Source organism: Zosterops lateralis, assembly GCF_965231275.1.
Source record: "Zosterops lateralis genome assembly, chromosome: 1".
NCBI lineage: Eukaryota > Metazoa > Chordata > Aves > Passeriformes > Zosteropidae > Zosterops > Zosterops lateralis.
The window spans coordinates 57,860,885-57,879,305 of record NC_139762.1 but is presented as its reverse complement, the minus strand read 5'-3'; the positions used below and the strand labels follow the sequence as shown (position 1 = coordinate 57,879,305).

At 37.4% G+C, this 18,421-nt stretch overlaps 1 protein-coding gene across 1 annotated transcript in view; it reads left to right on the top strand.

Moving 5' to 3' along the window:
• RAMP3 (receptor activity modifying protein 3) overlaps positions 1 to 18,421 on the top strand; it is a 41,016-nt gene that overhangs the window by 14,495 nt on the left and 8,100 nt on the right. Inside the window, exons 2-3 of the mRNA XM_083879026.1 lie at positions 2,559 to 2,588; positions 4,912 to 5,044. Of these exons, the coding sequence (XP_083735152.1) occupies positions 2,559 to 2,588; positions 4,912 to 5,044 (163 nt within the window). The remainder of the gene's footprint in view (positions 1 to 2,558; positions 2,589 to 4,911; positions 5,045 to 18,421) is intronic.

The window sequence follows — 18,421 nt, the reverse complement described above, 5'->3', positions numbered from 1 at the left end:
TTTTCCATTTCACAGAAAAAGCTTATATACTTGACAAAGTTACAGGACAGTTACCCTGTCATGCACCCCAGTTGCGAATTTTCATATGGCTGTGACTATCATTTTGAACTCCCCTTTTAGTGTCAGAATGGTGTCTTTTTGCAAAAGGAGTGTAGAGAGGAGATAATAAGAAGTTCTAGCGAAGATCTAGGATAAGATTTTTCGTATACAATATCTTGAAGAAAGATGTGAATAAAAAAAATTGATTTTTTCCCTCAGTTTTCTTATTTTCCATTACTCTCTCCTACTTTGTTTATCTTCTCTTTTTCTTTCCAAAAGCCCTTCAAACCTATTCTTTCCGAAAGCTCTTCAAACCATCATCTTTCATTTGATGATGCTTTGCTTCACCTCTTGCTCTGGCTCTAACATTGTTGTTCCCTTCCCATCTGATTCAGCTGATGCCAGGGATGATCATACATGCTGCTACTGTGTGTGGAGAAAAAAAGTGAGCAATCAGTTCAGCCAGCTAGTACAGTTAATCTGAACCTCCTTTTCTCTCCCTAAATGTTAGTTGAGGTGGGGGTGTATGCCAACTGTTTTATTTTGAGGTCTTGGTAACACCTTTCAACAGTGACCCAGTTTGCTGCTTCTATGAAGCTTCTAATGAGAGATGTCATGGTATCAGCCTTTCAAGAAAAAGCTAAGCTTGCCCTGTCTTAAAAGAGCTACTGGAAAGTTTTTGTGTAAACTATCATGGCCAGCATGCTGTAATCTCCTGATTAAATCTTTGTTATGAGTTGAGTAACTCAGAAGAAAGAAAATAGAGGGGGGGTGCATGGTAATCTGAATGGCTGTTTTAGCCTTCTCTGAAGGTATCTGGACTCTTTTGGCTGAGAATAGGTGGAAAACATCCTGTGCTACTTTATGAGCAGATCAAAAAATGCAAAAAACACATTTTCTTGTCGGGAAGAGAATTTGTGAGCACTAACCTGTAAGCCTTTAATTAGTATTTGGTTTTTCATAGCTTTCCTCACCAACATTTCGGGCAGTGTGGTTCTAGTTGTAAACCCTCTCTTTATTTCTATTGCTGTGGTCTTGTGAGGATTTCTGCAGCCATAACTATGAAAGATCTAGAGCACAGTGATAGGAATTGATAGAATAAGAATTGGAGGTGCAGTGATCTTTCAGGGTAGTACCTGGGGTATCTGTGTGCACCCTACACTGTTTACTCAGAATGGGTGGGTTTGGATTCATTGTAAAGTGTGTGCTTTTAATGTGATCTTCAGTCTTCTGCGGTCAATAAGGCACATTTTCAAATGAGGATTCGAGAAAAACCTACCCAGGGAATCAAGTACATTTATTGGTCCGTCTGCTAATAGCCTGGAAAGAAAAGTGCTCTATTTGTGAAAGAGATACAGCCATCAGAGTGTATTATGAGGTTTAATCTCTGTGTGTTTGGATGCAGGACAATTTTCCGATGTGTGGATTCTTGCTCTTCACAATACATTCTGGCTCATTAGTAACTAAGACAGAGATTAATGCTTTTCTGGAAGAAAAATATGTTCCTTAGAAGGATCTGTATTCTTTTTGCGTGCATCTACACAATAATTTTCAGTTAACTCAGTTGACAGCTTGGCAGATCTCAGTGACCATGGTCTAGATTAATGATTGGTGCTGATACTCTCCTATGTATATCTTGATCATTTTACTGGGATACCATGGATTGTATAAACAGGGAGGCACCCATCTGTGTGAAACCATTCATTGAATTTCTGATGTGACATTAACACTATAAAGATTTGTCAGGAATTTTTATTTTTTGTGGAACATCAAAAATAATTGAAGCCATGTCTCTCAGCTATTACAAAATCCTGGGTGTGGCTGGGGCTGTGCAAACACAGTGGGCTTCTGTTAATTTAATCCATTTGAATAAACTGCAAATCACTAATGAGAAGGCTTCTTCTGTTGGTATAGACTGTTACCATTTGGATGCTCTTCTGACATACCTGTGTTAGCATAACTTCAGCATAAGAAGCTTATAGGTTTTGATTGTAATGTTTTTCAAAATGTGTGACTTCACTGTGCAAAAGCTGGAGACTTAAACACAGCAATATGCTTTTAATGAAGAGAGTCACACTTTCTTGTGATTGTGTTTGCTTAACAAGAAAAGGATTTTTTCCTCTACATGTTATAATGTGCAGTACACCTGTGTTTTAAGTGTATGTGTTATCTTCTTGAGCTTTTTCACCCTTAAGAAGCTTGAAGTAAGAATTGCCCTATCCCTAATCCTTAATGCTAGAAACTAGAGGAAGGAGTGGTATATACAGACCCACAACAAGTCTGACTCAGCCATTTATAGGATAAGTAAAAAGGAATTTAAAAACATCATGTTCTCTATATGCTCATTATTTCGTTCAGACGCTCTTTAAGAAAACTGAAACTAATGTTTGAATAAGCATTTTGAATATTCTGTTAAAACGTAGTCGTCCTCTACTTGGCTTGTAATTGCACTAGTCATTTTATATAGGAGTGTGGAGGTATCTAACTCATCTCTTTTTTTTTTTTTTCTCTCTTCCTAGTTAATGGACTAATGACGCTTGGATTCGCAGGTGAGCTTTACTTCAGAAATTCAAATTTCTGTTTTGCTAATGGTTGACATTTGAGAAACACTTCCATCCTATCTCATCTCAATTAGTCAACTGTCATGCATTTTTTACAACTGGTCTTGTCCATTGGCTGTATGCAAAGAGAGTGTTTTAGTGTTTTGTAAATGTCATTATCAATAGTGATGGTGAAACTGTAGAATTATTCATGATTTTGAACTCTTCTGCTCAGGGGTTTAGACAGAAACTCTTGTGTCATCAGGTTGTGCTCAAGTGACTCTGATAGATGGGTTTTTTTTTCTGTGGCCCTGCAAAACACTGAAGTTTTAAATACAGACAACCAAAAATACCAAGGGCATTGGAAATCCATTCGAACACCCTGCTGGGAGGGGCTGGAGTAAATTGTCACCACATGTGACTGAGTGGAAGAAAAACTTATACTCTGTTGGATTTGGTTATAAATCAAATGATAGCTGGCTGTTTAGAATACCCTGCCAGAAAAAGCAGCTTTGAGTAACTTTTGTCAAAGCATGAGTGCCGGATTTAAGTTGCGAGCTATGCAATTTTCATATCTGGTTTCAAATTCTGCACAGCTTTAGCATTCATCTGCAGGTCTAGCTGTGGAAAGTATAACTGGTAACTGCTGCATCTGCCAGATGAATTGACAGGAACACTTAAGTAGGCAGGACCCATGTTACCATGTTAATTTCCCATGAATAAAATTATACTGCACCTGTGTGGTAATTTTCGCCATTTCTCTCAGTGGTGATTAATTGTAGTTCAGAACTATGAATACCTCCTCTCCCTAGTGTGAATATATTCTCGGTGAAAAAAAATTTTAGGAGTAAATTGTCTGTTCTTCTTGGCTTTATTCTTAAAAAAAAGTTGTTCCTCCAGAGTTCTCAGGAGGATTCCCTGATATACCAATTTGTTAGGGTTGCAGTTTTGTTCAGGTAAATGCACTTCTTGGATTTGAGCTGCTGTGCAGGGAAAAAAATTACACAGGTTTATTTTCTGACTAATTTAATTTAGGCTTTTGTATTGAAGATGTTTATATACACGTATTTACAGGTAGTTTTCAATGTTAATGCATTTTTTGTACAGAAGAATGGTCAAAATAGTGGCATCTGTAGAGGTAAAGCAAGACATGTTTAATGGCTTGATCAAAACAAAATGTTTCAGGCTTATCAAAATGAAATACATTAGCCTGAAGAGAATTTTTTCAGAATTTAAATTTTGTAAGAAATACCAAATATTACTTTTTTACTCCAACACAGGCATGTGCTGGATAGGAAAAACATTTGACTGACTAAATATACTGGAGTTGCCATTATAGGTTGAAAAAGTTACAGGCTTGCTCCAGGTTAACTCTTTGTTTGCAAGTAGCTATATGCTGTAATTTCAGCATTTGATAATTGTAGATAATTCATAGAATTATAAATAGTTTATGTTGGAAAAGACCTCTATGATTGAGTCCAACTGTTACTCCAACACTGCCAAGTCCACCACTAAAATTTGTCCCAAAGTTCCACATCTACACATCTTTTAAATACCTCCAGGAGTGGTGGCTCAACCACCTGCCTGGGTAGCCTGTTCCATCCCTTTTGGTGAAGAAATTTTTCCTAATATCCAATGAAAACCTCCACTGGCACAACTTGGAGCTGTTCTCTCGTTTGTTACTTGGGAGAAGAGACCAAACCCTGCCTGGCTACAGCCTCCTTTCAAGAAGTCATAGGGAGCAATAAGGTCTCCTTAGCCTCCTTTTCTCCACACTAAACTCCAAGGTCCATCAGCCACTCCTCATAGGATTTGATCTAGACAATTCCTTTAGTGGTTATACTAAAGAAAAAGCTGTGATTGTGGAAATTCACAACCTTTAGCTGGTAAGAGATACAAATATTTCCAATGTTAAAGGAATTTCACAGTAATATAGTTAGTTGAATGTGATACATCTGTTTAAGCTTGAAAAGTGCTTTCTACACTGAAATTTGGGGTTGGGAGATCCAGTTAGCTTTTAACTAAGAATGCAAATGGATTAAGTATGAGTAGTAGCTAAGTAAGACTAGAAAAGTCATTAGATAGGCTCCTCTATGCTAAGTTTAAAAGGCAGTACTATATATGGTAATCTTTAGTTTTTTATACCAAGTTATGTTTCTAATGTATTTATGTAAATACGTATTTTGTCTATTTTCTAAAATCTCTTAGAAAATTAAATGCTGAGCTTATGAGAATGTAAGTGGCAAGTTGGACTGTGTGAACAAATTTGAGTGATGTGTTTTGTACTTCTATTTCAGTGTTTGTGATTAAAGGTGCTTCTGATGTTTCCTAGGTGCACGTCAACAGACTGTGCTCTGCAATGAATCTCTCATGTTAGAAAAGTTGCCTGCCTGTGGAAAATCCTTTGAAGAGATGATGAAGAAAGTGGACTCAAAAAAGTGGTGCAACCTGACAGAATTTATCATGTAAGAGTTAGTTTTGGTTTTAATAGTTTTAATAGTTTTAGTTTTAATAGTTCTTCCCTAATGCATATAAAATATTTCTGTTCCAGAAAATAGAAAACCTTCTTTATCTTGTTGCCACTTGCAGCAGGCTAAGCTGTAGCACTTAAGCCCTGCAGTGAGGCTGTGTGCACACAGAGACTGAACTCAAACAGTATGCAAAATAGTCCACTTTAATGAAAACTAACCAATGGACTATTTTATACCAGCTGGTATTAAATTACCTCAGACAATTGTGTTCACATTTAATCTATATTTCTGTGCCTTTTAAGCAAATGTTCCCTAAATAATTTCTTTTCTGTGAAACCACTAAAGCAATAATGCTTTTAGTATCATGCTGTTCTCTCTCTTGACAGCAAAGCAGTTTCCTCCTCTGATTTCCTTTTTTTCAATAAGATGACACTGTTTCAGAAATTCACCTCATGTGAAATTGCCCTATCCAAATTTAAAGTGATTTTTCCTATTGAACCTGCTGTCATTTGTTTCTTTGCCTGCCAGCTAGCATGGAGAGAGTGAGCAACCCCCCATTCTGTTTGGATGTCTAAAATACTACAAGACTGACAGTAGTGAGGGTGGCATTATTATTCTCTAATCTCTTTTCCTGTTCTGTAGTTACTGGAGATATTTAAACACTCCTCTATAAAGCTGCACACTTCAAATTCTGATCTGGAGAAAACCCACAGGGTTTATGAAACTGGTGGCATTTTTGGCTTTGTGGAGCATCTGCTTCTTAAGACCATGTCTGCTCAATGCATAATGCCTGGTTTTTGGAAGCACTGAGTATCCTCTACACCAACTGAAATCAGAGGAAACTGCAGATGTTCAGCACTTCGGAAAACAAGACTCAGGTGAACTAGAGCTGGTATGGTTCGAGCCATCCTGAAGCAGAACATCTTCCTGCATTTGAAACCGTGCTGGTGCAGTTTCTGGAGGCTGCTCTGGAGGCAGAATAGCCCTAAGCCAGCTGTCCCCAGACCTGCTACGGTGTCATTGAGCCCCAAATATGTTCTCGTAGGTTTGTTGGTCTTGTGTCCTGTTCAGTGTCATGCTGTGTGATACAAGACTTTAACTGGCTGATCATCAGCATACTCAACAGATAATGAAATATTGGACTGCAGTGCTATGTTGCAGCAGCTCCTCATGACTCCCTTAGTGCCAACACCTGTGTTGAAGTACCCCTGTTGATAATGTTTCATAATCTGACAGTATATTATCAGTTTAGATGCTGTTCCTTCTTAGCACGTTTATTTGCCCACCTTGATGACTTTAAAATCTTGCAGTCTGTTAAAAGCTAGATTCTTAAATCTTATGGCACTGGAGGGAAAGATGCACTCATGCAGCTCTCTCCAGCTGTGGGGACGAGCAAGAAGAGGTTTGCTCTTCTAAACCAGCTTGCAGAAACCACAGTCAAATCTGACAGAGAAGTGTGTGTACACAAAGAAAAAGAAAAATCGTGCAGTGCTGGTACTGCTAAATTTATTTAATACATACCTATACATTATGGAACAATAAATTTACTTTTATAACTCTTTTAGGTACAAGATGTTTTATTTATTTTGAGGGAAACACTGTAATTTTGCTCCATTTTATCTTCATTACAATTGTTTTAGAATCACAAGATTTCTTTGCTGATACCTGGTTTGAATTGATAAGTGACCTCAATTAATGGGATTACTTGCAGCAGTGAAAGGTACCTAAAGGAGCCAAAATATTAGACTGAACCTTTACTAATCCAGATGAAAAAACAGGTGGCTTTTTGCAAGACTTCTGCTAAAATTTCTTCAGTAATTTGCATATTTTGGTGCACAAATTTTTTAAGGTTTGGAGGTGACTGAAGTCTCTGAGTTAGAGTTAAGAATCCACCTTGATTTTATTCTTTCCAGTTGTGCTACTGCTTGGTGTTGTTTTCATTCCCTGTACAAGAAAATTTTTCTGAAGAAGCTGATCAGTCTGAGGCTTTGATAATTTTTCCTCAAAAGCAGTAGCAGAATTCAAGGCTCTTACAGAAGAAAAATATTTTACATTTTTTCATAATACACATCTCTAAAAAAATATTTTTTTATATTTTTCAAGTTCTACTTTAGAAGAGAGTAGCAAGAGGAACTTGTTTTGAAGTTTATCTCCTGAATCAAGGATTAATCAAGCATTAGAAATCTGATTACAAACTTATCATAAGGGTCCATTGCACTGAAGAAGCAGCAAATATGCATCTACCGTTAAGATTTTTACTCTTTTGAGAATAAACATTATTATTTGATGCATTCTGTAAGAAGAAAATAGAATCACAGGATGGCCTGGGTTGGAAGTACCTGTTAAGATCTTCTGGTTCCAACCCCCATGCCGTGGGCAGGAACACATACAGGCTAATTTATTCCAGCTCATTGGAGGAGCCCTGAGAGATGGGACAGAAACACTTATTACTCTGGAGTAATCTGACAAATTAATGAAAAACTGGTGTATCTAGCCATGTGCACTTAAAATTCAGATGTTTAAACCTGGTAGTACTAGTTTGTGCTGATTTTATATCTATGCTCCAGCAGTAAAAATTAGTCAGCCTGGATCAGATAGTGGGTTAAAACTGAGTTTTATATAAAAGAAACTGTTTCTTCATGCAGTAATTTCTACATGGTGCTTTTCACTTGGAAATAAATCTTTGTAACTTATATTGAAATGTAACAGTTAATGGAAATTGGCTAATTTTCTAAATTCTTTGTTTCATGTAGGAGTTTAGCTCTTCAGTGTAAATGGCTGCCCTTTGCTTATGGGATTGCAAATAACAATTATCTGTAGTGCTTCACCATTTGGCCAAACATGTGTGAGAGAATTTGAAGGGACTCCAATTTGCTGTAACCTAATTAAACTGTAAGATTTTCTGACATCTCTGACATTCTTAACAAACTTGTGTTCTTTAAAAAGCAGCCTTTTCGCTGATATGAACAGATGAGGCTTCTGTGTATGGCAGCTGGTACTGCAAAGCGGTATGAGAGTTTTAGCCTCCACAGCTGATATTGATCTTGCTGGAAATATTAGCTGATCACATATAAACAGTAAATTCTCAGGTAAAGTTTTACAGAAGCACTATTACATGAATGTTTCCCTATTGATTTTTGCATATTCCCATGAGAATTTGCAGCTAGTTAAGATACAAGTGCTCTGCGTCAAATTGTCCAAAGGTATTTGAAAGCTTAAGTATGATGAGGGATCAAATGAGATTTTAAAATATTTTAAGTCATTTAGACATGGTGGGTTTCAGTGGTTCTAGCTTGGATATCAGACTGTGAAGGGCAGCCACAAACGGCTTACAAGAAAGGTAAAAACTTCAATACACAGCCAGAGAGAAGAGAAGGAGTTTGCCTAGACATAGTTTTGCTGAGGCCTTTAGATTATTAAGAGAGACCTCTGAAGATGAAAATACAACAAGGTTGTTTAAAAGACTCAAAGTTATGATACATGGCAAGCAAATAAGCAGACACTAAACTGTAGGTGAAAGCTATATGAGGAATTAACAAAGGCAAATATACTTTTCATTTGCCAGAAGACTGGAAATTGCAGGAAGGTTTTTATTTTTCATGTGTAATATTTTTGTTATGTCTACTTATAGTAACAGGTATGTTAATAGTGCATCATTACATATAATAACTTTGTGTTATATTTCTGTATTATCTTCTTTCTTAATATTTAGCAACTACAGCTGAATATGTAAAATCAACTACTGTCCATGAGTCAAAATTCATTATTAAGTCAGACTTTTTTTTAGTGTGCTGTGATAAATCCTGGTGTGGGACTACAGTTGAGAGGCCAGGTATGACTAATTCCTGAAGCAAGTGGCCAGATGAAGGCGGGAGTGCCCAGAGCTGTCTTACATGAACCTGAAAAAATGTTCCTTATTGTAACTGCTTAGATTACTTTCTATTCTTAGTTCATGAAACAGTTTTTCAAATACTTCTGACTGGATCCTGGAAACAATTTAGCTACAAACAAACAGTCTCTAAGCAAATCTGCCTGTGTCTCCTAGGCCTAACCCCTGTGGAAATGTGGGACCAAAATGTACTAAAGATGATTTTCAGTGGCTTGTTAAGCTTTTGGCCTGCTCCCAAGCACCAGTCTTCTCTCTTCTGAATCACCATTTTCTAAATATTTCTGAGTGTAATTACCAGTATTTCAGTATTTTTGAGGCGAGAGAGGTGGCTGTGGCCATGTCTGCAGTGTTGCATAATACAGGCCACACAGTCTGCCCATTAGTCACTATTCTAAACCCTGTTGAGTATATTATGGAAAAACATCAAATCTTCATTTAAAAGATTAGTATTGATCCATTCCATCTATAAACAGATTGTGTCATCTGTTACAGGTGAGACATTCTCTTGTTTCAAGCCAATATTACTGTTGCAGCACTCATCTCACAAGTGTCTAAGGTTTCACACCTGCTACTTTGGGAGCTCCCAGTCAGTCATTCTGTGTTTACCAGCCAAATAATAGGTGTGGGTTTAGAGTCCAAGGGTTTTCACCAATTTGTGCAGCAATTTGTGTTTTGGAAGAGATTTCTGGTAAAGTAGTGCACGTAACACGTCAGATCTCAATTTTCTGTTTAAGAACTGATTGTAACAAACTTCTTCCTCCAATCCCTACGGTTCTTTTTACCTATTTTCACAGCTCTAGGAGTCCCTAATTTGCTGTGAGGTAGTGGCTGTGTGACATTGCTTTACAACACCTGGAAGATGTTAAAAGTCTGATTTTTCTGATATTTTAAATTTCAGTTCATAGGAGAGGGCAAGCTTTTTCCTTAACTGTACATGTAAAGCAGATTCCTTGCAGGTATACATGTACTTGATGAAATTCCCTGCTTTGCTGTGTGCATGGTCCAAGGTCCGTGCCCACCGTAAATAACTATTCTTTTTTCGCTCCAGCTTTAGTGTAGTTTTCCCACAACGCTTTGCATGAAATGTTAATTCTATAAACAGTTTCAGTCCCATTGAAGATCATGAGGGAGTCCACCCAAGTTCTGTACATAAGCTGAGGATTTGAAAAACAAATTAAGGGAAAAAAAATCTGTATGACTAAATTTGATGTAATTTGGAAAAGTAATCCCGTGGCTCAAATTTAAAGTCAGTGGGAGTTTTGCCTGTTACAATTTGGCCCAACTAAGCTAACTGTAAAAGTGCCTAGTTTTCAAAGAAACTTAATAAAATATTCCATAAAAGAAAGCCAGATTACATTAAGATCAATGGAAAGGCAAATTCTGGAAGAAACATGTGCAGCCCAAAATGAAATTATATGCCCACACTTCCTAAAGCTTGGAGCTAAGAACCTCTGCTGGCTGAGTATGTATGTAAGAACCCTCCAAAGTGAGTAATTTTCTTGATTGGTTATCTAAGTTTTTTCATCTTCCCCACTGACTGCTGCAGGAAGCCTGATCTAGACATGATCAGTGATTATATCCAGCTGCTAATGACAAAACTTATACAGAAGAGGAATGTACTGTGAAAATCATAGAATCACTGAATGGTTTGGGTTGGAATGGACCTTAAAGATCATTTGGTTCCAAGTTGTGGACTGGGACATCCTCTGCTAGACCAGGTTGCTCAAAGCCTCATCCAACCTGTTCCTGAGTACTTCCAGAGATGGAGCATCCACAGCTTTTCTGGACAACCTGTTTTAGACAGTAAAGAATTTCTTTCTAGTATCTAATCCAAACCTACTCTATTTCAGTTTAAAGCCACTCCCCCTTGTTCTGTTACTACTCTCCTTCTCTGCTTTCTTTAGACCCCTTTAGGTACTGGAAGGGGCTGTAAGGTCTCCACAAAGCTTCTTCTGCTCTTAAGATTAACAACCCTAAATGTTTCAGCCTGTCTTCAGAGGAGAGATGCTCCTTTTAATTTTCCTTTTTAAAAGTGGGGATTGTTTCCTCTTTTCCAATGGGAACTTCACTGAACTGCTGTGACTTCTCAAATGTGATGGATAGTGACTTAATCACTTAATCTGCCAGTTCTTTCAGGACCTGCAAATGCCTCTCATCAGGTCCTGCAGACCTTCAGCTTCCTTACATATTTTTGAACCTGGTCTTCTACTGTGGCTAGTTCTTCATTCTCCAAATTCCTGCTTTGCCTTCTGCAAGTTGTGGGGTGTGACTGGAGCATTTGCCAGTGAAGATCAAGGCAAAAAAGTCATTCTCAGCCTTCTCCTTTCCTGGGTAACAACCTCTTCCATTTCCTTCCAGATAGGGTTGGCATATTCCCTAGCATCAAATCTCAGTACAAATCCCTAGTGAATATCTCAGACAAACCACTGGGTTTGTTTTGCAGCTGAGGTGAGCCACTGATTGGTGTGAGCTGATATGTTCCCATGGTAATGGTCTCACTATTAGAAAGCTGGCACCTTTGGTTCATTCTTTTAAGTACTGTCAGAAAAGTCTTGATTCTGGATTTTTGCATGTGATTTTCTCATGTGAAAGGCAACCTGAGGCTGCTGGAAACTGGATGTTTGAGTGACCAGCACATGAAATTTTAGATCCAGAACAGTACTGATCAGAGGGACTCCCACTTTTCCTCATTTGTGTCATGTAGTTGAGATCCATATCCCTGTAGACAGACTAGTACATTGGTTATAGTTTACTTTGGGCAAAGTCATGATAAAAGTGCTGCAAATCACAGATGTGCTTGCACAACAAAAGGCCATCATATTGCCTGGTCTCTGGGTGATTTTCTACAATATTGTTGCCAGAAGTTCTGTGTGTGTCTGAAGAACAATATCTGCAATTTTTCCCCTGAAGATCTAACTGAGAAGGGTGATCAAAATCCCACATTTAGCCAGCTGTAAGTTCTCCCAGTTTTGTTAGTTCAGGTTCTATAGGAGATATTCTTTGTCAGCTCAGTGTCTCTGTGAAGTAAGGTTGAGTAAACCTGCACTTTGTATTCCTCATGTCAGTGTAGCTGATTTATGGTTTAGTGTTTGGTGGAGTATAGAAAAAGGACTGGTATGGTAGACACCAGCATTTGGTCTTTTTTGGTAGGATTGTCTTCCTTTGAGCTTCTCATAGAGATACAGTTGCTGCTTTTTTTTAAGCTCTCAGTGAAAGCTGAGATGATGATACTGATATTTAATCTTTTTTACCTGTGTATTTCTTTCACCTCTTTACAAATCCAAACTTACAGTATTTCTGTACTAAAAAGGCCATCTAAAAACTCCCAGAGGTCATGGCAGCAATGGCAAAACCAGGCTAGTAACTGTTACTCCAAGAACATACTATTTTCCTTCTGTGACTCATGCCTTTCTTTTCAAAAGCAAAGCAAAGCAGCCTATAAATCAGTTAGGTGTGAGGAACTAAAACAATGGAAAAGAATGTTGTATTTAAGCGCTTGTGTTGCCATCATGCTGGTAGCTGACAATAGCAATTTTTCATTGCAGAAATAATAATGCTTGTCATCTATTATTTAAAACATTGGGAATGAAAGAAACCCAAAGTTTATAAAATCTCATGGAGTAGCCAGGTACAGGGTTGTGCTGGAATGTGTACAATCATGTGCTCTTTTGGGATCAGCCATCCCAAAAGTTACACTATGAAGTTAATGCAAAGGCACAGTTGGTCCTGTAGTGGGCCTATAGTAGAATATCTTCTGTAGGAACTTTATTTCAGATCGTGCTTTCTTATGAAATGTATTGGCTTTATTTTATATTGTGTAGATAAGAATATATCCCAATGAATATAAATAAAGTGGTTAGCTTAAATTCAGACACCAGGGCTCACCATGAGGTAGGAATACTTCATTTTCTTATAACTGCTTTCCTTCTGATGGATGGAAATACGGTTCTTCAGTGCAGTTATAATTATCACCTTTACTATAAAGAAGAAGCACAGACATTTTATATAATACATGGTTGTGCAAATAAAGTCTGTATTTGATAATGCCAAGTGAGGTATTGGAAATGCTTTGGATACTAATTTCTAATATTTTTTTCTCTCTTTAGTGCAGAATTGCAGCCATGAGTTTCTAAAACTGTGTTTGCTGTGGCCATCTTACATTATGCAGAAGGATGGTGAAAAACATTGATGAATGTTGAATTTTTAGTGAATTACTCTGACTTCGGAATTGTAATGCTAAATTAAGAACACTGGCATTTCTAAATTCTGTGATGACCTGCAGACCACTTTGCTTATAAAATGCAAAGCCATCAGTTTGTTCTGCAGCATATTACAGACATGTTGTGCTACAAACTAGCAAAGCCTTACCAGTTTTTTTTTCTGATGAGATTTCTTGGGTTTTCATTTTAGACACTGAAAAATCATGCTTTTTGCAAGCAAAACCTGCTTTGAAGAGCTCACTTGAAACTGGTAAATTGGTTTATTGTAGAGAATTAGGAAAAGGTTGCCAATATTTTAGGAGGCTGCTGAATTATTTACCCCAACTACCAAGAACTCAGATTTGGTGAGCTAAAACTACGTGTTTGTTATTTAGACCACAATACATGTTGTAATCACAGTCAACAAGAGCCACCATTCAGGGATACCAATGCAGTGGAATAAGGAGAAGAGAAAACAACTGGAATTTGTTATTTGTCATGGATAACTTTTTCTTTGTTAAACCACAGGAGACATTGGGCCTTCCATTACAAAAACGTATCATGACCATATCATACCTGAATAATGTGCTTTTTCAGCCTATTATCCATATTTTTAAGGTTTTTAAGAGCTTAAGTCTCTCTGTTCTTCAGTTTATGAATAATTTTGCAAATCTTTGTGAAAGGTTTGTTAGTATGAAAAAAGAGAAGGATCTTCTGAGTCTGCTGCTAAGTAGGAAGTCAATTACCTTTTCATTATCAAAAACTGAAAACTTCCCAGTTTTTAATGTTAGGGTTCAGTTTTTCAAGTGCTTTTTTCAGCAAGTTTTAACACCTGTTACTTTTTTTTGAGTCTTTTTTTTTTTTTTTTTTTTCTTTTTTCTTTTTCTTTTTTCTTTTCTTCCCCAAAAAGGGAGTGAAATCTGGCATTTCTCAAGAGGTCACTGATATAAATACCAATATTTTCTTAAAGTTCTAGAAGAATTTTCAACATTGGTGAAGTCAATGTCACCTGAAGATCCCAGTAACAATATTTTAGCAAGGGTGCTGTGAGTCAAATTGATGTGTACTTGAGTTGATGCCTTGGACTAATGGTGAAAGCTTACACTCACAAGGTGGCATCAGTATGTCAGTGCTCATATTTCCAAGTCAACTAACAAATAGTTAAGGATATGAGAATATAGTAATTCTAAGTCACTTAGAAAAAGATAATGTAAGCAATTCAGAGGTGATGTTAGGAAGCAGTCTGCTGTTTATCTCAGGACTGTCAGCTGATATGCCTTTCAACATCTTTCATGACCTTTTTAAATTTTATTGTGGTAAGATCAATAATTGAAAACAGTCTTCATGGAGCTTAGAATAAAATGCTGTATTTTAAAAAATCCCTTGCATAAGATTTCTGTGTAAAGTTACTTGGTGGTAAAATAATATGGTATAACTTGATAGACTGGTATGAATTATGCAATGCATATATAATGGACAGTATATTTTTAGAGGCAGTGAAAATGAAAATATAAATGTATTATGAAAAGGAAAAGTTAATGCAAACTTTTCTGTTACTTCTGGTTTGCAAAACAATTTCTACTTTCTTGTTTTCTAAATGGACCAACCATGAACATACAGTAATGGAGATTAACTCAGCAGAGACAAAAAAATAGTTTTTCTTGCTCTGGGCTACATGTGGTATTATTCATGTGGTTAACTGTTGACAACACAATACGTATGAATTAACACTAATATGTTTCGTATTCAGGGTCTTGTTTCAATTACAGAGGTTTATTATGTAATAATACTTTTTAAAAAGAAGTATTTTACATGATTAATTGCCAAGTCTCTGTCATTTCTATTTGTCTTTACAGAATAGTATACAATTCAGTGTTGGAAAGTAGTTCCAAGACAAGAAATAGGATCTTTGGTACTCTTAAGCAGATAAGTCAACTTCTTCAGCCTGTTGCATAATCTGCAGAAGGCAGACACATGTTGCTGGCTGCATTGACAAACTTGTAGGCAATGGATGAGGTGCCTGTAGTGCTTATAAAAAAGAATAGAGATATGGCAGCTTTGTAAAATTATAAATTTTCTCTAAGATAAGCACTGAGTATAGAAGGAGTGGAAATCAAAAGTTGTCAAGGCATAGTGCATTGATGAACAATTATGGGCACAATTCTTTGCAGCTTTCAAGAAGCTGATGTTTTGCCTTTCTCTCAGATATACAAAAATCTTTCTTACATTTCACTGACTGCTAAAATGTACCATTTCATATTAAGGTATTATTATAAAATAAACATAGAAATATTAAAATGAGCTTTCTGGCATCTATAATTGGGTTCTCTGTCTGCCTGTGGGACTGGGAGTTATCAGTGAGGCACTGAGTCTGATTTTTACCTGCAGGAAGGTAGCTTAAGAAGCACAGTGATTTTAATATGGTTCTATATTATGTATAATTTACCATGTTGCACTGTAATCTATCATGGATTTTTGCTTCCTGTTACTAGCGAGTATATCTATCTAATATATATCTAGGCCGATTTGTGGTATACAGGGATAAGGTATTAGTATTTCTACTTACAAAAAATAGGTGCAAAAATAAGTCAGCTTCTTTCTGCTGTTGGCTATTTCTATGCAGGGAAGCAGATTTTAACCATCACTGTGTAAATAAGTCATTGTTTTCATCAGCCAAAGAGGAGTTTGATAAAGGCTCAGAAAATACCCTACTACTCACAGTGCTTAAATATTATCAGACCCTGTAACAGCTTTCTTGTGTCAAGGGTTTGTAACGTTTCACGTGTCATGTGCCATGTTGCATTGTTCTTCCTCAAACTGAGGTAGAGTTTAGCTGAGCCCAAGAAGAATATGATTGAACTTAGCAGATCCAGGAGCTGAGAAACACCTACCTTACCCAGGTGACACTCTCAGGATGCTGGGTCCCTCTCCTTCTGGTCTGCAGACAGTCTGGCTGCACATTGTCCGAAATCCCCTGACATCATATTTTTTGCACTTGCTTAGGAGGTTGCTGGCTTACCCTTGAGCAACTCCTGGGAGTGTTTCAACTCTCAAATCTTTCATACACTCTTCGGGATAAGGAGTAAGGCCCTTTGGATCTGTTTGTGTATGTGAGATATTGGAACAGTCTTGGGAAGCCATGAAGCACAACAAGAAGTTACATAAGGAGAGGAAATGTGTCTTTTCCATCGCAAGTAAGAGGGGAAGACATAAGGAAAAAAACACATTGAATGGTGAGCATGCTGTGCTGTCAAAGTCACGCTAAAGCATAATCATATACTTGAATAGTAGATAAGCAGAACTTTTCTATATTATGTTTCTTCCTTAGGGGTCTTTATGTTTCATTTTAAATCAATTTCTAATGTTGTTACCATTCCTTTGATTTTGTGGTTAATTTTTCATCAGTTTTGGTCTTGTTTGTGAACTCTCCATGCCTAGATTGCAATTTCACATAGTTGTTTATTATGCAAGACTGCAAAAAGGATTTATTCTTTAACTAGTCCAGTAGATGACATAGTCTTGAACTTTAAGATCTGTAATTAGTCAACTGACTTTTGACTCCCATTATTTCTGCTCTGCTTGGAGCAGAACATAACAGCCACTCTCCTCCCAAAGCAAGTGGCTTTTTTAATTACAAAATTTTTTTCAAGTTTATGTAAAACCCATTTTCCATAAATAATCAGGAAAAGTGTACATTCTTTACATGCTCATAAAAATTATGTGAGGAGGGTTATGAAAATGATGATGAAAAGTTCGACTTAGAGGCAGATTAATTGTTGGTTTGTTTTCTTTTTTACTTTTTTCAATCTGTGGAGATGCTGCAGTGAGTGTTTCTCAAAGCGTAAGCCTGATTGACTAATGATTTCTATTTCACAGTTGCATATTACCAGATATTTCTCTCCCCTCTTTCCACTTGAAGAAATAGTGCTGTGGTATTATAAACGGTTTGTGCTACTTTGGTCTAAGTGGAATCTAGTAACAGCTTCCACTCAGCAGGTGACACTTTAATACTCTTTAATATCCTCATAAAAATGGAATATGAAGCAGTTGTTTGTAGATATAAGCTGGAATGAAGGAGGCCCCTTCTTTTATTTCTTTCCCTGTAAGTTTTTGTCTGTTGGTCGGAAAAATGATTGCTTGGCTTCATGGTGGCTTGTTTTGAGTGTCTGTCTGGAGGCCCAGCTGTGGAGCACCAGTCTGAATCAGAGCCACATTTTCTCTGTTCACCTGTCAGTTTGGTTCATGTAGATGGAAAGAAAAGCCTTGAGCTCCTGAAATGGGGCATGAGCTCAGAGCAGTTCCTAGCTAGCAACTTCCCTCCTGACTCTGGCTCCTCCCCAGGTATTGGATGATTGGATTGAAGCTGGCTGAGCATTTAATTTTGGAAGCAGTGGTGGAATGATGGTTTTATCAGGGAGTTGGAACATTCTGAGAAGACTGGAGACAAATAAGCTCTTATGTGTAGCAAACTTTACAAGGTGAATGAACAAAGTGAATGATGTATTTGGGAGAAAGTGGAACCAACTCAACAGGTGAATGTGTCAGTGGCTGACCCAAATGCCTGCATGCACCAAGAGCACTTACACTTGCACTGACTGGAGTGAGGATTGTGCATATCCATGGTGACTCAGATGGAAATGCTTTTGGGAAGGGTTGAGCTGAGATAGATACAAGGACAGTGTACTATTTGCATGTCTCTCCGTCACTACAGTGGCAGATTTGAGTGTAATGCTCTACTAGCTTCCTTTTTTTGTGAGGCTTTTTTTTTGCTAGGGTAAACAGCACTGTGGGACTTAAGCTGTACAAGGTACTAGTTGTCTTGGACTTCCTTCCTTGGCAGGGGCATTTTAAAGGAAGCTGTCTTGTGCATCATGCCCTACAATTATTCCAGTGTTTCTACTGACTATCTCTAAGCATGCAGAACTTTGATTTGAAATGGAACATGACCATAAATAGTAGGAATGTGCTTTCAGAGGATGTTACTGGCTTTTCAGGGCTCTCATCTCTGTCATGCTTGGCCTTTGAAGGAGAATATGCACCAGAAAATGGTAATGGTTTTCTTAATGACACTGAGGGGAGATGCACAGCTGATGGGAAAGAAAAGAAATCCAGATCTTAGCCAGATATTGCCCTTGCCCTGTTATTGTGTTAAGTAATCTGAATTCAATAGAGAAATAACTGACTATAATAGAGAAAAAGTAGATCAGGTGGCAGACATGCCTCTGCCATTTTCAGCACTGAGAAGTGTTTACTGGAGATCCAAAGATGGTCTTATAATTTGGA